Source organism: Ctenocephalides felis, unplaced genomic scaffold, assembly GCF_003426905.1.
Source record: "Ctenocephalides felis isolate EL2017-DRISC unplaced genomic scaffold, ASM342690v1 CF-g0.4_SCAFFOLD_03195, whole genome shotgun sequence".
Taxonomy (NCBI): Eukaryota; Metazoa; Arthropoda; class Insecta; order Siphonaptera; family Pulicidae; genus Ctenocephalides; species Ctenocephalides felis.
This window is the reverse complement of record NW_020539349.1, coordinates 31,147-54,781: the sequence shown is the minus strand read 5'-3', so window position 1 is coordinate 54,781 and position 23,635 is coordinate 31,147. Positions and strand designations below refer to the sequence as shown.

The following is a 23,635-nucleotide window of genomic DNA, read 5'->3' as shown; positions in this document are numbered from 1 at the left end:
CAGATACTAAACAAACAACGTTTTTTTTTAATCTTGTCGACAACTAAACACATACTATAATAGTCATATTGGTAATTTAAATAAACTGAAGTTTACTATTTATTATTTATTACAAAACACTTACATTACAAACAAATCTAGCTGGTAGTGTATCCAATCTCCCACACCTTACGTATATATTTACGATCTGTCTTACGATCAATAATCCAGCTTATTATCGAGCTGTGCCAGACAATAAAATAGTAATCGATGCCGTTGAATAAATGAAGGATTCGAAAGCGGAAGTTTATGAAAAAATCAAACCGCGGCCTGCGCTACAAAGAACACGTTATGTCGGAATTTAGTTCACTGGGCTCGGCCTAACGCGAACTGTATGGAGCGGTGCAAGGTTTCCAGGGCACGATTCCGCCTCCGACAACCCTGTAATCATCCGAATTGTAAACAGATACATTGAGAATTCATAAAGTTCCGTTTATGAAGCCTGATACTGTTATTTGTCTTAATCTGTCCGTACGTTTGATTTTTACTTTAACTGGTAGTGCAAGGCATTGTGCCTTAAGGCAAATAGCAGAAACTTTTCGTACGGTAGTTAAACATTCGAGGCATAAAAATAATCAATAATCAATAAGAACAATTGTTTATTATCAATGGTATTAAATATTTTTAAATATGTAGAATATTATAGATAGTGAAAATTTCATCGTTTGTATCGTATTGTAAACCTAATATAATGTTAATTTAGAAATATGAACAAACAACACTCTTTTTTTGCACTAATTTATTAAATAATAATTTCTATATAAGCATTATGTGTTATCCGTTACACGTCGTTCACTGTACTGAACTGAATTCTCTATCAAGGTCAAATAGATGAGTCATGGAATATCAAGTAGGATTCTCTTTCCTACTTAGGAATAGGAATCTAATATAATGTGTTTAGGAAGAATATGAATCTAATATAATGTGTTTATATTTGGGCGATGATCTGTATTTATATATGTTCGCAAAATAAGAAACGATAAGAAAATAAACAAACCAAATTAGAATACATTCTACTCGAACTGCTACCGATTGAAGAGAATTGTTTTTTTTGTTTTCAAAATTTTGAAACCGTTGAACTGTCTTACCCAAATACTGATCATTTCTTCACACTGTCAACTCAAGTAATATGTCCTCAAAAGCTGTTATTTATTGCACTTTTTACTCAGTGCTTTCGAAACGGCTACAACTGCCATTGCCAAAAAGTCTTCCCGCCCATATAAGTAAAATATTTTTTGTACCTTTCAAATCAGACGTTCCGTTCCGTTTTCTCAAAAATTGAATTACCATTCTTGGCACTTTTTGCCTCGTATCTTTGAAACAACTACGCCTAAAACTGATCAGCATGTCTTCTCGTCAATATGAATGGTATGTTTTTGGAAGCATTCAAATCAATTGATCTGTGCTGTCGAAATTGTGGACGAAAAATTGTATTCAAATCTTGTACACACACATGCACATCAATTTTTCTAAGGTATGCCAAAATGTTCAGAATTCTTTGAAACGTAAATGTATGCAAAAATTTGAATTTTTAACTTACCCTACGGGATTTTAATAAAATGGATTGATGTTAATTTTCAGAGATATTTTACAAATATTTTTTCTTGAATCTTTGTCATATGACAAGCTGTATCTGATCAGAAATGTAATAGTTGAGCCAGTTCTGGTGTAACTGGGAAAAACGTGGCTAGCACCAACTAATCCCTTGTTCTATTTCAAGCTCGATCAAGCTCTATGCCAAGCAGCATAATACCAAATTTACACCAGGTTATAAATCCCGAATATACTCTCAGGTGAAAATTGCCTTTCGCGGTCATAGCTGCATCATATGCTAGTTAGCACTATTTTATACATGTATGTAAATAATATCTAGTACTTTCATAGTAATAGCAAAGAAGAGTGGTTAACCACTGGGTTTCCCTCTTATAGAACAGTACAACTCAAATAACACGTAGTTCTGATCGCCGTTTAAAAAAAAGTGTAATATTTCTCGTTACAACAGATGAATTGCCATATTGTCATGAATATTTTTATTGCCATTTATTAGATTCCGTAATCTGCACTTGCATATAGTTTTTGGTTGTCTATACATTCTGCAATCGTTTTTGTCTTGAAATAAAATATGTAACAGCATTTTCAAAACCCGTCTTAACATTTGAAGTTATTAGAAGTGATTTTATCATATTTTAACAGCAATCAGAACCTTGCGTTCTATAAGCTGTTGAGCTGAAGCTTCTCCTCACGTCGTATATTTCGATGGTAACTCAACGGTAAATCTATTCACATTTGATATTTGTAGTGTTATTATTCATCTAATAGAGCATATTATTCAATTTGGTGCAGCAATACCTGAGAAGGGTTATTTTACTTGGAAACATATTTAAGATCTTTATTCTCTATTATTAAAAATTGATATCCCTACTGCTTGACATCAGGTTTGTTTGTGACGAGGATTGATCCCGAGACCTGTCAGATTGCAAATCTACTCACTAATCACTCCGTCACGAATTAAATTCATATCAATAGAACTCTTTTTGCATATCAAAGTCGTTTCTACGATTTCTACATAAAATTGCTAAATTTTCTCCATAACTACAATCTTGTATTTTCCACAACATATCTCATGTGAAATACAAATGTCATGGGCTAGAATAATTTTCAAACTCTTTGTAATACGCTATTACAGTATTTTTACCTAATATTGTTACATCTTTTTACAGGTCACCTGTCTTCTACTAGGATTTCAAATCCTTCCGTTTGTACTTGGAGGTCTCCTGCGAACGCCGCGCGTTTATAACACCTTATTATCATCATCAGAGAATTTAACACCATCTAGAACTTTTCCGGTTTTGCAACCAGTTTTACACGATGGATTTTCATTAGGCTATACGCTGTCACCATTCAGTGGCATTTCTGGATATGGACCTTATTTACCAGCTCATGTCGAATTACAGGTAATAATACACATCAATGTCATAGACATAGATAGGTAAGATCCAAATATTGTATACCAGATGACCGTCCAAACATTCTAAATTCGTTTTGAAGAATTAAAAAAATTCTAGTATATTGAGCATAATTTTTTGAATATTTTGTAATCAATATTTTGTCGTAAAAGGGACTAATTTATCTGCACAAAATAATAAAAAAATATGTGTACTTGATGTTACGTTGTTACAGAATTTATTAAAACTCTCCTTCGATAATTCAGGCTGTTGGGTTATAATTTAACCCTTGTAGCTGTGGACTGTATTAAACACTGATTTGTTACTAAGTTACTAAGTTTGTATATTATGTATTTGTTGCAGTTCTAATTACAATCACTGATTTGTTACTAAGTTATAATGAAAGAAGATATATTTATTTTTATTGGTTATTATACATGTTGTTAAGCGGACTTTACTTTTAGAAATGAACAACTAGTTAAATTAAAACACTCCGCCACGCCCTCTACCAGGGGTAGCAACCATTCCGTGTAAAGCTTAATGCCCTGAAGTTTGTCACCTTCATTGCCAAAATAATAAATCGAAAAGACGTCCGAACAATATGTTTGTATAAAAAATAAAATTTTAGCACGCAATTGCAATGGATAGCGAATTTGACCAGCGAAAGGAAGATGTCCAAATATTTTATATAAAATATTGATAGGTAGAATATATTTTAATCGCGAAATGACAATTGATTTTCTCTTGAGATAGGTTGAGTTAGCGCTAGGCTAAATAAATAATGTGAAATGAAATTTAATTCTGACCTTTGCTATAAGATCCCACCGGAACAAACTTTTATCTATCACGACTCGATGCGAGCACCAGTGATTTCATAAAAAATCGAAAGTAGTTACCGGGTTAAGTCAATCACTCTTTTCACAATCATCGTGTTTACAATAAATGAAAACTGGTCAATCGGAACCTCGTCTCGTCTATCCACCTATCTTAGAGGCGATCTTTCAGTCAGTCGTGTCTCTTTCTCCGGGAGAAATTAAGGACGGACCGTGACTTTGATAATTTTATCCAACAGGATTTGAGATTAGAATTGTACCAATAATAATAATAAATTTATATCTGTTTAACACTAAATAGACTTTTGGTTTCATAAATTTAATAATAGCAATGCAAGATAAATGTTATGATTCCTTGATTGATTTTTTTAATAATTAGTAAATTTTTTTGGGTTTAAATTACAATAAATAAATGACCAGTTTTTTTGAGGAAAGAGTAGAGTGGCGCGGGACACAAAGGTTCAATTTGACTTTGAGCAAAAAATACCACTAATTCATCAGTCATGTGGCAAACAGACCCAAGGCATTATTTTGAGAGAAAAAGATTTTATTAAATAATTGCTACAATATTAAACTAATGCAATATAAATTTCATTGGCATATTTTTTATTTTAATTTATTTTTTTTTAAATGATTTGTTTAAAACTAAATTTACATCTACTATTTATTTTTTATTGTTTACGCCTTTGCCAGTGTAGAGGTTCAGTTGATCCTTTTTACCCCACCTACATAAGATCTCTTATGTATTGCCTGCTTTAGAAGCTTAAAAAAATTGCTTTTTTGAGGAATTTTTAGGGAAGGAAATAAATATTTAATTGAAACGAAACTTTCAGGTTTTATTGTGTCAACATAATTCTCTTTTTTTTAAATTAAAATATATGTCACAAAATGCCACAAAGGTGTCATTTGACGGGAAAGATGCAGGTCACAATTTTCATCCGAAACAAAAAAATCAAAACAAATATATATTTTCAAAAGTATAAATTTTAGTTGAACCAAAAAATTAAAAAAAAATGAGAAATTCGCCAATTTTTAGCAACTTGAAAGAAAAAACATGTTTTTTTATACAAAATTTCACTTTAGATTGTTTAAAAAGTGGGTTAATTATTACTTTTTTAGGTTCAACTAGAATAGAATTTAATCCTAAATACAATGAATTTTGTTTTTTCCTATCTTTACCGCCAATTAGGAAAAATCGAATAAATTAAAAACCCAGAAATTGAACGTCGAAGTTTTTGTTCCGCTCGTATACATACTTGAAGCTCACTATTTCTTCTATAATCCTGAAAATAATTTGAATTTGTTTCTGAAATTTAAGGGGTATATTCTTGGCTAGTTTTGGATGGCATTTTTGCAAAAAAATAGAAGATTTTTTAAGCCTCTAAAGCAGGCTCTCCCCTTAAGTTATATTAAGGACTCGTAAATTGAACAACAGTGCTCACAAACAAAAAAACTAACAACGGAAGAAAATACTTTTGTTATAGATTTTTGTTTATCTTCCGATAGCAATGTCGTAAGAAGCAAGGTGATGGCTGGTTATACATCTTTTCTTCCTACTTTCAAATACTATTGTTAAGATATTATTAACTTTTCTTGTTTTAGAGGTATCGTTGTCGGACTTTTAAGCCCTGCTCTTCCCTATATATGGATAGCACTGCCCTAAGGCAGGTCCGTGAATTGAGTTAACTCAAAAACGTTAGAGATTTTCCTTTGCCATTTCACCCCGCAGTGTTTGAAATGGGGTATTTTCAATTCGAAACATATTTTATCTATATTTTGAAGTGAAAATAGACATCGCTACTGCACGATATCAGGTCGTCCATGGGCTTGAACTCGCGACCCTGTTCACACAAAGTCGGCGCGTTAACATGCTACGCCATGAAAATTAATCATATATATATATATATATATATATATATATATATATCGATGAATTTTGATCTTAGCTGTCTGGCAGCAACCAGAATGTGCAGCAATGTCAATCTCGGTATAACGTAGGTCGAATTAAATACGTGAAAGCTAAATCGTGTAGTATGGTGTATTCTGTATTTGTTAGCTGTTCCGTCTTAACGCGAGTGTCTCGGGGAGAATAGGGTCATGGGACCGCTCTAGGTTCCCATCGCTTCGAATCCAACAAGGGAATGGAATCTTTCTAATTCCACTTTTATTTTCCGACGAATTGTTCAAGATTTGATGGATTTTGAAAACATAAAACTATCTCGTATTGTTTGATTGCAGAAAATTTGTATAGTTTTGAATTTGTCAGTGCTTCATGCTGAAAATGTGGAATCTACTCCTGTGGATTCCTGTAAAATGCTTCCTGGCATTTGATAACTGTGTCATTTAGTTGACAAAACCCTATGGTTGCTGCTGCTACATATTCAATTAATTCTTGTCTAATAATATACTTAACTAGCTGTAAGTGGAATTCTGTCTTAAGGCAATTAAGGCATCGTGCCTCAAGGCAAATTGCTGGAACTTCCCGTACCAAAAATTATTATTTTTTTTAAAAACGATTAGCATTTTTGAAAAAAAATTACTTCGAAAAAATAAGATTTTTGACAAACAATTAGACAAAAAATTACTTTTTTTGAAAAAGAAAAAGTTTTTTTTAATTTTTTTTTTAACTTCCCGTAGGGTAAGTTATAGTAATCGCAAAAAAATCGAAAATGAAAATTTTTGCATTTCTCGACGTTTCAAAGGTTTCTGAATATTTTGGCATACCTTAGAAAAAATGGATGTATGTGTGTGTGTGTGTGTGTGTGTGTGTGTGTGCGTGTGTGTATGTATGTGCGGATACAAATTTTCGTCGACGATTTCGGGAACACCGATCAACCGATTTGAATAATTCAAAAAACATTCGATTCGTATTGATAAGGAGACGTGCTGATTAGTTTTTGGTGAAGTCAGGTCTAGCCGTTCCGAAGATACGGGGCAAAAAGTGCCGAAAACGGTAACTCAGTTTTTAAGAGAACGGAGCGTCCGATTTTAATAATTCAAAAAACATTTTACTTGTATTGACAAGGTGAAAAACCGATCAAATTTTCATAAAGGCAGGTCTAGCGGTTTCGGAGATCTAATGAAAAAAGTAAAAAAAAAATGCCATTTGGCGGTCAAAAATGATCATTAGACATATGCACATCAAATTATCAGATATTTTATAGAGATTTTAATAATAAGTATAATTTTGGTTTACATTCCTATGGGTTCCGTACCAATGTTTACGCGTTAGACGTCGACGGGGCGCTTACGCAGTTTGATATTTCGTCTTTATGCAGTTAAAGCAGTATGATTGCTTTGAAAAAAAGTTTAGATCTTTCAAAATATGTCAAAATAAAGAAAACATTTTTTTCAAAAAAAAAAAAAAAAAAAATTTTTTTTTAAAAAAAAGTAATTTTTTGTCTAATTGTTTGTCAAAAATCTTATTTTTTCGAAGTAAATTTTTTTCAAAAATGTTAATCGTTTTTAAAAAAATAATTTTTGGTACGGGAAGTTCCAGCAATTTGCCTTAAGGCACGATGCCTTAATTGCCTTAAGACAGAATTCCACTTACAGCTAGTTAATTTTTTTTTTTTGAAAAAAAATGTTTTCTTTATTTTGACATATTTTGAAAGATCTAAACTAAAAATTAAAAAAAATTTTTTTTAAAAAAAAGTAATTTTTTGTCTAATTGTTTGTCAAAAATCTTATTTTTTCGAAGTAAATTTTTTTCAAAAATGTTAATCGTTTTTAAAAAAATAATTTTTGGTACGGGAAGTTCCAGCAATTTGCCTTAAGGCACGATGCCTTAATTGCCTTAAGACAGAATTCCACTTACAGCTAGTTAATTTTTTTTTTTTTGAAAAAAAATGTTTTCTTTATTTTGACATATTTTGAAAGATCTAAACTTTTTTTCAAAGCAATCGTACTGCTTTAACTGCATAAAGACGAAATATCAAACCGCGTAAGCGCCGCGTCGACGTCTAACGCGTAAACATTGGTACGGAACCCATAGGAATGTAAGCCAAAATTATACTTATTGTTAAAATCTCTATAAAATATCTCATAATTTGATGTGCATATGTCTATTGATCATTTTTGACCGCCAAATGGCATTTTTTTTTACTTTTTTTTATTAGATCTCCGAGACCGCTGGACCTGCCTTTATGAAAATTTGATCGGTTCTTCACCTTATCAATACAAGTAAAATGTTTTTTGAATTATTAAAATCGGACGCTCCGTTCTCTTAAAAACTGAGTTACCGTTTTCGGCACTTTTTGCCCCGTATCTTTGGAACGGCTAGACCTGACTTCGCCAAAAACTAATCAGCACGTCTCCTTATCAATACGAATCGCATGTTTTTTGAATTATTCAAATCGGTTGATCCGTGTTCCCGAAATCGTCGACGAAAATTTGTATCCGCACATACATACACACACGTACATACATACATACATACATACATACATACATACATACATACACACACACACACACACACATACATCCATTTTTTCTAAGGTATGCCAAAATATTCAGAAACCTCTGAAACGTAAAGATATATAAAAATTTTCATTTTCGATTTTTTTTGCGATTACTATAACTTACCCTACGGGAAGTTAAAAATATTTGGTGTTTTTTTTATTTATTAGAACTTAAATTTTTTATGAACTGTTTTACTAATTTTTCTCAACTACGTGAGAAGCAAGTGAGGGCAACCCGACGGTTGGAACATCTGTATTCGATATATTTTATAATCAGATTTTTTCTAATGTTGATTTTTAATTTGATACAGCAATGCCGAGTACTCATTTCAAGTGAAAATTGATGTCATTACTCCTTGACATCAGCCAGTCTGAGGTGGGTGTCAAATCTGAAAATCTGTTGGAAGCTTAAAGCTCTAACTTTGGGCTTCCAACCAGGTCGATACTCTCAATCAAGCTTGATATTAGCAATTTGGAGAACAATTTGTCAAAATTTAATACGTGATACTCAAATCTTATCAAAAAGGGATAATACCAAAGGGAGGTCATTCATAATTTTATTAGTTTTTCAAGCTCGATATTCGCAATTTGGCCAACAATTTTTCAAAATCTAATATGTGATAACTAAATCTTATTAAAAAAGGATAATACTAAAGGGAGGTCAATTATAATTTTATTAGTTTTTCAAACCTGATATTTACAATTTGGCGAACAATTTGTCAAAATTTAATAGTGACATCCAAATCTTATCAAAAAGGGATAATACCAAAGGGAGGTCAATTATAATTTTATTAGTTTTTTAAGCTCGGTGTATGCAAATTGGCGAACAATTTGTCAAAATTTAATAGGTGATACTCAAATTTTATCAAATAGGGATAATACCAAACTAAGGTCAATTATAATTTTATTAGTTTTTCAAACTTGATATTTGCAATTTGGCGAACAATTTGTCAAAATTTAATACGTGACATCCAAATCTTATCGAAAAGGATAATACCAAAGGGAGGTCAATTATAATTTTATTAGCTTTTTAAGCTAGATGTTTGTAATTTGGCGAACAATTTGTCAAAATTTAATAGGTGATACCCAAATTTTATCAAAAAGGGATAATATCAAACTAAGGTCAATTATAATTTTATTAGTTTTTCAAGTTCGATATTTGCAATTTGGCGAACATTTTTTTAAAATGTAATATGTGATACCCAAATCTTACCAAAAAGGGATAATACCAAAGGGAGGTCAATTATAATTTAATTAGTTTTTTAACTAACTGGCCATTTACAAAACTATATTTTTTGCACATTTAACCTTACGAAATTTGTTGCTCATTAAATCATTTTTGCCGAATGGCGTACATCTATTTTTGTGTTGTCATTTTTGTATCATCAAGATTATTCACCAAATTAAATGTATATGCTTTCTAATATTTTCATAAAGAGCAAAAAGTGCTTTGTTTTATTTACTGGTTAAAACACTACTCTTCCAACCGAAGAGCAGAAGATTTTAGATTCAATACCCACCTCGGACAGCCTGATGTCGTTTTCATCTAAATGTAGATAGCAATATCTTTCCAAGTGATCAAAATCTATAATATAAATACATCAAATAGAGAAAGGCCAATCGTTGGGATGATTTCTAGAAAAGCTCTATAGTTAAAAAATATCATCACAGGGATCCTGAGGATTCTTAAGTTCCATATACTGTTCGAATACAAAATAAGGCAAATTTAACAGTTTTGCGTGATTTGATCTAAATAACTAAACGGAAAGATAATAATTAGAACTCGTCTAATTTAAAAAAATGCATAGTGTTAAGAAGCAATTCAGTGAAGCATTATTTTTTATGACACTACTGCCAACATATCATGATATCATTGTTTGATTGGAAAAATGTTTTCGTCATAATGGTATACTTGAGGGGCACACCTAAAAAAGGTCATTTATGGGAATTGTTGTATGGGAATAAAAACTTGTTAATCGATCTATTTAAAATTGTGAGGGTATATTTATACATGTCTTGAGAATACACAGTAAAATTTTGAAATAAAATATTAAATATTTTTGAAATGACTAGCGATCTCCAGCGGCGCCAAAAAAATATGTTCTCCACTGCTGGAGTGATTGCAGCCTTCTCCGTTGATAAAACATAAAAAAAAAAATCTCGTTAAACTAGATAATATTTATACAATGACCTACGATAAAAAAAAATCAAAAATTGACAATATGGCGGTGTTTTAAAAAAGATTTAAACCAAAATTTTGATCGTTTTTGGCCTGCCAAAGTTCGATTTTTGATCAGATCAAAAATCGATAGGTCATTGTACGTAGAACTATATATAGAACATGTAAAAAAAATTCAATAGTGATCGGATCATTGGTTTTTGAGTAATCACTGCAGCGAATTCGTGAAATGCTGTTTCGAGAAAAACGCGTTTAAAGATAAAATGATCGTTATACTATATACTATATATACTCTTTAAATGGCTGTGTCTCAAAAACTATTTAAGATATCGATTTAAAATTTTGGTATGTTATTTTTAAAGGTATAACCTATCGAAATATGGAAAAATTGAAAATTCCATTTTTCGAAAATTTCACACTAGGTGGTATAGGTAAGACAAAATTTGTTATATTATCTTTTGTTGTAAATTTTGATTTGAAAGACGGAATATAGTAAATTGTTATTTTTATCATATTAAACCTTTCAGAAATACCAGTTGCATTTAATTATGAATTAAGAACATGCGGTTTACTAAACGACTAATAATGCAGAAGATCTCAATATAGAAGCTGCACACTCACTTTTTTCTTCAACCACAAATTGATTAATATCAAACGACATCTAGGAAACCACCTCTAAAGAATGACTATACGATTTGTCCCACTTTTGATGAATGGCGCCGTTTAGTACAGTTTTACTTTCCTTTCGTGATATGCGATATTATAAATATCGTTGTGAATGCAATTTTCTAATCGTTATCTGTTGTTGCACGAGAATTGTATTCATTGTTAATTTACCGCCAGAATGCTTTGTGAATTTCATTTTGAAATGATAAAGTAATGTCCTCCATTACCGCGTGCGAAGACTATTGTAGTTGATAAATTGCATATTAGCACAGAACGACAATCTTTCGAAACAGATTAATACTTTAATTCTTGGCTTTGAAAGAAACAACATTGCGTAGAAAATGAATTGCGTGCCTTTTAGAAACTGCCATTTTTTATGTTATTTCATGTCATTTAATAATATATATTTGATATTTGTGGCAATATTTGAGTTTCTAAAATCAGTTTGTGATCAATGACAAATTCAAATTGTCGGCTACAAAAATTATGCACACATACATATTATTAGGGCCTGTCTGTGAAATAGTGGTTACAGCTATTGGATTTCAATCAGATATCCCAGGCTTGATACCTGCCTCGGTGAACCTTATGTCGAACAGTAGTGATATAGGTTTTCACTTGAAAATAGCAATATGTTTCCAAGTGAAAATTGCCCTTAAGGGGGTCTTCTAGCTTGTGGCCTCGTTTTTGTTATTGTTTTTTAGAATGAATATGTGCATATTTGGAATGAACTCGTACACATTAATGGGCCTGTCTGTGAAATAGTGGTTAGAGCTATGGAATTTCAATCAGATATCCCAGGTTTGATACCTGCCTCGGGCAGCCTGATGTCGAACAGTCGTTACATTAGTTTTTACTTGGAAATAGCAATACATTTCCAAGTGAAAACTGCCCTTAAGGGGTTAGGGGTACTTGGGATTTTTGAAAATTGCATTTTCATTAAGGGTAACATCTTGAAAATATTCTCTGAAAATTTCAAGTTGATCCGATGATTACTTTTTGAGTTATTGGACTCTTACCAGCGCGTTGACGCAAGTGGAGAGCTCGATACTTATACTCAAGATTATTCTCCCTCACCTCCTGATGTTTTAAAAGCTTTTAAACCGATTTAAAACGATCTCAGCAATGATAATTTACTTTCAAGATGTGTAGTTCAAGATTGAATCCATAATCTTGAAAAATTAAGAGCTTCAACCAACTAGTGTAAAAATTATGCCTAAAAACCGTGAATACTAGTTCTACTATCGTACAAATTGCTGAATACATATACATAATCATTACTATTGATTATGAGTACCCTAGGACCTAATTGTGGGTATAATTCCCATTGGTATGCTGAAAAATTGGATGCTGCACGTGTGAAAGTAGCAGATCAGCGCGCCCACGAGACGACACGGGAGGGCAGAATGCTTCGTAGGCAACACCAAATGGAAATTTTGGAAACTTTCACAATGGCTGAAGAACTGTTATATGGCCCAGGAATAGATGACTTGGTGTAAATGAATTAATAATTCGTATTTCTGTACGTAAATCCAATGTAAAACTTTGAACGCGTTTTTCTCAAAACTATGTTTTTTGAATCGGTGACCACTGTAACTCAAAAACCGCTTAGTAGATTTTAATGAAATTTATACAGCTTTTAGAATACATAATAAACTCGTGCCTGATCGAAGGATTTTTATTTTTTCAAAAATTTGAATTTTTTAAGACCAATTAACAGTTGATTTTTTACCCAAAAATCAAGATTTTTTCTTTCTGATGCTGCCATTTTGTTAATTTTTGCAAAAAAAGAAAAACCTTCGATCCGGCCCGAGATTAACTATTCATAAAACTATTTTTTTAATTTGATTGATTTTAGATGAATCTCCAAGGAGTTATGATGGTCACCGCCAGGACCGTTTTTCGAAACAGGGTCAACAAAAACAGCTATAACTTTGGGAATATTGAGTTTTTTTTTCTGAAATTTTTGTTACATCAAGTCAAAACATTGGTTAATAATGCTGTGTTAATATTTTTGTAGAAAAACATCGTTTAATAACAAAAAAAAATACTGAAAACACTTATTTTTTCGTGCCTGCAAGTACCCCTAACCCCTTAAGGGGGTCTTCAAGCTTGCGGACTCGGTTTTAATACTGTTCTTGAGAATGAATCGTTGGGAAACTAATAATGCAATCAAGGTGCTTGTTTTCTTGCTTTAAACTTGTTTATTTCTATACTTCTAACTTAAATTTTTGTAAGCTCATGAAAGTCGTCTGAAATAAAAAAACAAAATGATTTAGTTTTCTTATGACTATTGGGTTTCTTAAGACGACTATTGGCTTTATCTTTTTGTGACTTTATATTAAGAAGAGCTGTAAAAATCATCAATCCCTGAAATTATAAGATTTCGGTTATACCATTTTAATATTATATTTCTAGTACCTTTTAGGCCACAAAAATGCAAAATAAATAAAAGGATTTTTTGAATCCATAAGGTAGAAGACTCCTTTAACCGGCATTGCTGCATCAATGAAAATTCATCACTATTACAGAAATCATTAAAGAACAGCTTATAGAACCCCTAAGTTCTGATCGCTGTTGAAACAAAAAAAATGTTAAAACAAATATACATCTAATCTGAAAGGTCTGAACAAAGTTTTACACAATATACGTTTAAAATTCCCCTACTATCACTCAGCTATTTTTTTAAATCAAAATCAATGATAACTAAATCAGTATACCAAAAGTAGCGAGTTGATAATGGTGATTTTTTACAATTATAATTTATATAATTATAACTCTCATGTTTATAATTTGAAATTATCAGTGCAGAGAACAAAATAGACTGAAACACAATTTAATGCTATATTTAATCGCATTATAATGATAATAATGTCGATGATTATTTTATACTAATTATATAAAACTGTGTTATAAATGATTATAATGTACTTAAATGTGTTTACATTATTTTATACAAGAATAATACCATATATTAATAAATAAATAAATAAATGTGTATAACGAATTTTTACTGGAGTAAAAAATATCTTTATCATATTTATATTTATAGCATAAACCAAATATCGTATTGAGATTTTTTTAGAACGTTATTTGGGAAAGCCCTCATTAATAAAATGCATTGAAGTTTATTATAAAAATGCCATTATATTTATTTTATCACAATTGACTTTATGATTATGAAGACATGTGGTCAAATAAAATCACCTAAATTAAAGATGCCAAAATTATTATGTGATATTTGGATTTCTACAGTTTTAGAGTGCTTTAATGTAACTGATGTGAATATAATTCAATTGCAAGGATTATAATTCATTATCCAGTATGATAAAATAAATTAGATTAGATATAATTATTATATTAATAATGCACATCTCAAACTAGTTAAATAAATTTGATCTTTATATAAGCGACTAAGTTACCTAAACATACTGGTAAGAAACAATATAGGCGTACGTATTTCTTAATCAAATTTATAATTTATCTACATATCTAGACTTACAATATTTTAAGTGGTTCATTTTGACTAGCCTTATCATCATGATAAGTTTCTTTAAAATCCCAGAAAAACAAACATGAGATTGTCTTGTTAATAATTTATTATAAATTATTATTTCAGGCTCTTTGTCAGATAACTTGTAAATTAACATGTAAAAATAGTTTCACACTTCTAATTGGTTTTGTATATTTTCAGCCCTACGATCCCCATGTCGTGGAGCGCCCAAAACAGAGCGACAGCAATAAGCACCAACCTCATGTCGAGATAATCCATCGCGACATCCCACCTCTGCCACCAAACGAATTACATGGACCCCCAAATAAGCATCATGCCAGGCCATTGCCACCAGTTGAACAAGAACAACATCAGCCCAAACGACCTTTAGACATTGAAATTGAGAAACCACATGGATTGCCACCGAGCCTGATACCATTGCAGCAGTACCAGATTCATGACACCATACCGATAGGATACACCAGCGTACCACAATTGTATTATCCATACCAGCTTCATACGAATTTCAGTCCTTATCCTGTTTTGCCGCCAGAATTTTTCAGGTAAATTTATAGTTAACTATATTTCCGAATTTCGAACTTGTGAAGTAGGAGATATACGGACATAATTACATGTATGGACAAATGCCACAGTGGCCTTATTTAAAAATTGGCTTATTTTAGTAACGTTTCCACGACTGTATAATAAAGGCATGATCACAATCCTGTCAGATTTTGGACATCATTGACACAGTCTTGTCTTATTAAACAGTTTGCCTTCAAAAGTTTAGTTTGAGGGTGGTTTTGTTTGAGGTTGTTATTTGTAATTATTTTTATTAAAATCAATTAACTCATATCAGTACCCAGAAAATTCGATAAATTTTATTGCTCTTATCGATTAACCCATTCGAGGCCAAGAAAACATAAAATTTAAACCTGCCAAAGTTGATTGGCTTTTAACTTCTATTTTAAGGGGGTTGTTCATTTTTTACAAAAAATGCAAGGTATTTGTTTTTGTTTTTTCGAAACAAAAATTACAAAATCATAGAATATTACGATATTTTCTCTTTTTTTTTGCTGTCATTTTTTGACCAGGGGGTGACAAAGTCGGCCTTGCAAAATCGATCTCTTTTGCGGTGCCACAGATAAATCCGTTACGCATCGCCTGAAACAAAAAAAAAGAAACTACGTTGAAGAAGAAGCTTGAATCTAGTCCCCCTACCAAAATGAAAGAAAAAAAGCAAGAAGGAAAAAAATGGCAGCTATTTAAAAAAAAGTGTCAAGAAAGGCCTTTTTTGGGGCGAGAAGCTTCGCAAAATTTTTTTGCGTAATGTTATCAAGTTGTTTGAGGTAGGGGGACTAGGTATTGCAGTAGTGAACAAATTAAAAGAAATGCAAATCGATCCGACTTGTAGTTTTTTTTTTTAATTTGTGGCACCGCATTGAAAAAGTCAATTTGTGAAAAACGTATTTAAAGTTTGTAATATAATGTACTAAACACACCATTTAATTTAATGTACTAAATACACCATAGTGTTCAAAGATGCTGACACATTAAAAAGGTCATGAGCATGAGGTATTATAATGAAAAAGAGAACAGCTGGCATACAATAGCTCGAGGAGCGATGAAAAAAACGGTTTCAGAGGATCATACGTCAAAAAAATAGATATAAAGATGATTTTTTTTAAAATAATTCTAAGGTTTTTAGCTTTCATAATATCAAATAATCTCAAAATCGAAAAAAAAATAAAAACCGAACAACCCCCTTCTACTTCTAAAAACAGGCCAAAACGTCCACCGGAAAAAAACAGATACTTGCATTTATAACAAAGACATCTTTTTCTCTCTTAAATTTGGCGGGAGCTGTATACCATGTATGACTTGTGTCCTTTAGGCTTATTTCTCATGTGTTGATTTGACCAAACGATTTATTTGTAAACTGTCTCCTTATAAATAAATTTGTCATTATGGTCTTACATAATATGGTATTTTGTCTGTGTTATATACACAAACTGTATTTTGTAATTTATTGCATTTTTTCTTAACAAATATTTTGTTATAGTTCCTATTCAATTAAAAGACGGTGTCACAGGTAGTTAATGAATAGATGAGTTAAAACGATTGTAAGTGATTATAATATTATCAAATTAAAAAAAATTAAATAAATATTATTGAAAAATTGAACACCATGTCAATTCCTCTGTGCTTTTCTTTTAATTAAGTTAGTACAACCAATATTCTAATATAACATTTTATTACCAGGCCGTCCTCTCCGCAACCGCCTGTACAAAGACATCCAACCCAGGCAATCCAACAAAACGAAAGGACTCAATCGAAAGATGATAAAGAGAAGGATTTGGATGATTCAGAAGAAACACCTTCAATAAATTCACAAAATTCTGACAGGATTCGTAATGCAGAAAAAAATTCTGATTCTTCTGATGAAGGAGTACCATCTGCGCCAGCTTCTAAGAAAGGAGGCGCTAGCTTGTAATATTGGTAATAGCATGATGAAAAGTGGTGATGTAATTGAATTTTGAGTTTCTTTCTAATTTCTATTGTTCTTTTATTGTTTTGTTTGTTTCCTTAAAATGGATTTTATGACGACGTATCTTTGTTATGGTTATATGTAATTTTTAATACCTGAATTGTATTGTATTTAATGCCAGTGGCGGCCTACGTTTGGTATATATAGGTAGTGCGTGTATTTTTAAGAAAATAATTTAAAAAATATTCTAGAAAGAAAAATCATCGAAAAATATGAATAGATAAATCGCATGTCATTGCCCTCAAACATAAATTCTTTCCTTGTAGCATTTAAAAAAAAATCAAAGAATATTTTAAAAAGAATAATTGTTGTAAAATATGAATGGATAAATTGCATAACCATGTCTTCCAAATATGATTTTTTGCTAAAATTGTAGCATTTTTAATGAAAAATCGCCAATCTCATCCTATTCTATGACCACTATGAAGAGTATACTCTTTTGCCACGAAGTGTTTTTTGCTGTAGAGATACTGCTGTACGAGCCAGCATGCCGCCCAATCAATTTGTTACACAAAATATCTAGAGATTTTTCAAATACTATAAAAATGTGTTTTTTACAACATTTAGAGACCTAAAAATTACATCTACAAATCAGAATTCTGAGCAATTTAACACACAGTGGTAAGTTTTGGAGCAAAAGTCGACACACCGGATGTCGTCTATAGGCGAAACTCGTACACACAATTGTGGAATATATATCTAACAAAGTTTACTTAAATAACGTTTTAGAGATTTTTGTGTTAATCTCATTTAGAGATATAGTGATGATTTTGAATTTACTTTATGCAAAACTGATGACTTCATAATTTTAAATTTTTCATAACTACGCTGCCACTGACAGTAGAAATAAATAAGCGATTTCCACACATACAATTTTTTACGTTCTGAGTGTAATTTTAATGTATGAATTTATGAATGATTGCTTAACTTAAGTTTTTGAATAAAACTATACATTAACTATTGTACCTATCCTATCTGTTGTATTTTATTTAAATTCATATCTTGCCACTTGTAAAACTATATCTTGTAATGAGTTAGTTAACATAATTTAAACTTATTATTTATTAAATTATTTTTGTGATACAGAAACAAATATATTTAACATGATTTTCTATCTATATATCTTGCAATCTATGCTCTTACTATCCTGCCATAAAATGCATGAAGTAAAATAATTTCTTACAATATTCAAATATTTTTTAATCCAAATTCATAGTAAAGTAACTCGTGTGATCGGCGCATAAGTGGTTATAATTTTTATTACATGTGATAAGAATTATTAAAAAATAAACTTTTCTGACATATGTTGAAAATTAATCTCTTTCGGTTTAGAAAGCCTAAATTAAATAATTAACTTATTTATTTTTATGGTTTTCATTAGAAACATTAGAGTTTTTTTGCTGTGAATTTGGAAATTTTATTTTTTAATGTACAATAATTGGGTAACAATAATTAAATTATTTTGAGATGACCACCTTACTTAAGTATAGCAGATTTATATATTCTATAGTTTTTATTATAAGATATAATATATTTATATAAATAATATATATATTTCATAAAAACAAATTCTTTAATTGCGCTGGGGGAGTTGTTTTAGGTAAAATCTAGAGCAGGTAAAGTATTAATCAAATATTAATATCATACAAAATTACTTATATATTTATCATAATATTTAATTATTCCATAGCGTCTTTGATTGTTGCTTCGACAACACCATCAGGGTCCATTTTTTGAGTGTCAACACCGAAAAACTAGTACCAAGAAATGGAATCCTCTGGAGTACTGGGTTCGAAGTCTCAATGTGACATGGTTGTGTCCAGGGCCACCGTTTTCTAAACTTGGGAAGGCCCCCCAACCATCAGGAACTTGATCCCATGCTTCGACTCGGGTTATATTCATAGCGGCAGCTATATTGATCTACAAAAACAAGAGGAAAATTTCAATACACTTTTAGGTTTTGCTAAACATCTCGCAATTTTTTTGATTAATTATTAGTTTTGGGTCGAACTTAGCTAAATCCATAGACAACAATAAACCGAACTCGTAATCAGGGTATAGACTCATGGTCCAAACCAGATAATATTATAATGATAGACTTTATTTATTGCAACGACATATTAACTTCCCGAAGAAGTTTGTTTTCATCAAAAAATCCGATTCGTTAATTTTATGTTTTCTCGAGGTTTCATGCCGTTCTGAATCGAATGAGACCAAATTTGAAATAAAGTATGTGTGTGTGTGAACAGATTTTTTACCTTAAATCGACGTTTTCTCAAAAACGGCTGGACCGATTCCAAAAATTTAGAAGCCATTCGATGTATCTCGACGAGGACTATCGTTTGTTAGTTTTGTGCGACAATCAGCCGAGCCGTTTCTTTGTAGTTAGCAAAAAAGTATAAGACCTTTTATCCACATTTTAGCTCACAATCCTGAATCGATTTTAAAAAATCAAAAACTGTCCGAAAGATATTGGTTGAGAATCGAACTAATTAGTTTTTAATAAACCTCGACCGAGCCGTTTTCTTTTAATTAACTGTTGAGGGAAAAAACTGCCGATTTTTATGAAACATTTTTCACGAGAGATATCATGGTCTTATAGAACATACTGAAATATTACGGCCCTTCGGCAAGTAGTATAATTTTGAAAATTCATCAAAGTTTGAGAAAATATGAGTCAAAATTTGTGTCAAAAGTTGCTTGTGTTATGTGATAAGTCAAACATTGTCAATTTGTCCTTCTCATGCAGACAAATAATATATAACTGTAACAAATGTAGCTGAATGTACTTTGTATAGCTTGCTATGAAAAATAAATCAAGAAAAAAAAATTGTTATAATGTGGAATAATAAACTACAGTTTTAGGACATACAAGCACGCGTGTCTTTGCTATACAATTAATATAATTACAGATAATTTTTTAAATGTGTTTGAGAAAATTCAATTGGAAATCGTAACGTTAAGACGTAATTGAATGCGAAAACTTTATTTGATAATTTTATCTGAATATCTTTTATCTGAATAACAATAATTTCGATCGATTAAGTCAATTGTTACACTTTTCGGGAAGTTCATGCAACTTGCCTTCGGCAAAATGCCACTTTCAGCTAATTTAATTAATATATATTTTCATGTGAAAACATAATTTATACCATAAACGATCAGTCTAACCAATTATTTCTTTAGAAATATTTTCTAAATCATATTTTAAACTTCTTTCAGGGTAAGTTATCGTAATAGCAAAAAATCGAAAAATTTTTTATATATATTTTTCGTTTCAAAGGTTTCTGAACATTTTGGTATATCTCAGAAAAAATGAATGTATGTGTGTGTGTGCGTGCGAATACAAATTTTTGTTGACGTTTTCAGGAATACGAAACAACCGATTTCAATAATTCAAACTAATTAATATTAATAATAATAATAATTCGTATTGATGGGAAACGTGCTGATTAGTTTTTGGCAAAAGCAGGTCCAACAGTTTCAAAGATACAGGTAAAAAGGTGCCAAAAATGGTAATTCAATTTTTGAGAGGACGGAGCGTTCGATTTGAACGATTCAAAAACATTTTACTTGTATTGACAACAACTCGACGATTTCGGAAATACAATATGGAAAGTAAAAAAATGCAATTCGGTGGTCAAAAATGATTATTAGACATATGCACATCAAATTATCTAATATTTTATAGGGATTTTAATAATAAATACAAATTTCTTTAGGTTCCATATCAAAATTTATAATGTTCTAGCGTTAGACTAACAAAAGACGTGTAGCTTCGATATTTCGTCTCTAAAAAAATTTTTACAGGAGACGGATAAGTTTTTAGGAAACTAGTTTTTCATATTGGATATTTACTATCAATGGATGGTGAATAAATAAAGTTGCATGCACATGTTCCTCGATAAGTCGTTGGTAAATTGCATTTAATCAGATGGAGACTTGGTTTTCTGGCCATATAAATAGTTTTATTAATTATTATAAAAATTGTTTCTGATTCTGATAGTACTTAAGTAAGTTGCTTAAAACTGAATAATAAATTTTTAATTACACTCATCCATGTTTTAAAACTGTGTCTATAAAGCTCAATAAGAAAACTATAATGCTATTTAGCATAGATAAGGAAACTTTTTAGTTTCACAATGAAAAATCAATATAAAGTTATAATTCTATGGTCGTGAGTATAAAGCTATGAAAACTACTCTGTTTCAAAAGCTATTCGCCATTTCACAAACCATTTAATCAAAATACTGTTAGTAATAATTAATGAAAGATTAAATTTACAGAAATTGTGCCATTGATGGTGCTTGGTCCAGAATTTTCTAAAACCGTGTTATCAGTGTAGAATAATTATCACCAGGAATTCTTTCGCCAATTGATATATTATGAGGTGCACTGTTGTCAGGAACTTGATCAGGTGGATGTTCTGTAACTGTACTCACTATTTCTGAAAAGAAATTCAATTTTTATTTAAAAACTATGATTTATTTTAACTGATGAACTAACATGTTCTTGTTTTTCCACTTGTCTCTCTCTAATTTAAAATAATTTATTTTGAAGTAAAACATTCCATAATTACTTACCCTTATAAGGAAGTCCATTAACCGTAATGATATGTGGATCTATATTATTTACTGTATCCACCGTCGCTTGTTTTTCAATATCGACGGGCAAAGATTTAACAATTATAATAAAATTTAATAATATATTAATATAAGCTACAGTACACAACACTTTATGATTCATTTTTACAGATTAAATAGTTTCATATATTAGTCATAAACAAGTGGATCACATCGAGTCCAATTAACGAATGAGGAATTTTTTTAATAATTATTTTCGAAAGCACAGTGACCTATGACTCTGAAAATATTCAGGAAGTGATGCACTTCTATATTTATTTTGATTTATTATTATTTACTATAAATTCTGATAGTGAATATGTGTCACTAGTAATTTGATTCTTTACATGCAGTGGAAGACTTTCGTAGGTTTGAAAATTTCACAACCGTTATTGTAAGAAATATATTTTTTCAAAATTGATCTTTTGATTACAGATCTAAGAGATTGCATTTAATTTATTAGTTGGAATATAATCAATATGCCTGAGGCGTTTCTTCAAAAAATGTTTGCTTTCGAGTTTGAGTATGTACAAGATATTATTATTAGATGTACGAGCAAAATACAAGAAAATTGGCCAATTTCGTAACAACTAAATAATACGGATAAACTTAATACGTAAAAATATATCAGCATGTAGAAACATGAAAGATTTTTCTAATTTTAAAATAAAAAATATTATACTTTTGAACTCCAAATTTTAAGTCTTTCTTATAAAAAATGTTTTGTTGACAAAACTACATGGATTTGAGGTTAAATAACAAAAACAATACGAAGTAAAGCCACATCTGATACAGTTTTAACCCTTTTCACTCACGGAGCGGCGGCATCCGAATCGAAAGGGTTAAAACCTATCAGAATTAATTATTTGTTGATTCTAACGGTAGTTGTAAGTAGTTTCTAGTTGATTTTTACAAAAAAATAGTAAGCCTCTTAGTAATTTTTTATATATATTTGCGCCATCCGGAAAATCAACAAATTTTTGGTAGAATTCAAAAAAATGTCTTAATAAAATGTAAGATAGGTACTAAGTGATCTTGTAAAGTTTTGAAAAATTTAACATTTTAGAATTTGCAACATTATTAGCTCATAGAATAATCCTTTTTTTATTTTTTTATTATTTGAACAGCAATTAGGAATATGGTTTCCATAAGCTATTATATTGCACATAGTGTCTTTCAGAATGCAACCCACTGGTTGACCAATCTCGTTCTGATGGGTTTATATTAAATTTTTTTTAACAGTAATGTAACAATATTATGCAGCAATATTATTTCTCCTGAATGGTTATTTTCACTTGATATTTTTAAATCTACAATTTCAAGTGAAAATCTGAATTCACAACTACTTGATAGCAATCTGGTAAAGCTGGTTATAGAACTTGGAATCAGTGGTTGTGAATCACCAGTTTGAAAATTTGTCAAAACTTGAAGAAACAAATGCACATGGTCTGTATTACATTTATTTATTATTTTTTATCTATAAAATTATTGAGTAATAATGAAACTTTAAACTAATAAAATTGCGTAATATAACTTTCTGATCGATCAAAAATATCCATAAAAACTTTTAATATTGTAGCAAATCGCCTGGAGTGCAAATAAATCAAATTTCTTTAAATAATTCAAATCTTTATTATATTTTTATAATTATCATCAGATATGTTGAATACAAAGTCTTATATTATCTATTAGTATACATTTTGTTTTAAAGTTCATTACATATGATTGATTATATATTTTAATACAAGGTGTCCTCGGTCGTGGTGGTCGTAGTTTCCTTCAGATTCTTCGATATCCATTGGAAATTTCGAAAATATTTGCGTAAATCGACGGAAAATGTTTGGAGG

At 30.6% G+C, this 23,635-nt stretch overlaps 1 protein-coding gene across 1 annotated transcript; it reads left to right on the top strand.

Annotated features, from left to right (window-relative positions):
- Window positions 1–2,759: 2,759 nt before the first annotated feature.
- On the top strand, window positions 2,760–17,289 carry LOC113381907 (the record flags this gene model as incomplete). Its single annotated transcript, XM_026620555.1, has 3 exons — window positions 2,760–2,993; window positions 14,820–15,181; window positions 16,881–17,289. Coding segments are annotated over 3 exons (828 nt in total), but the record flags the coding sequence as incomplete, so codon positions are not given.
- Window positions 17,290–23,635: the final 6,346 nt, after the last annotated feature.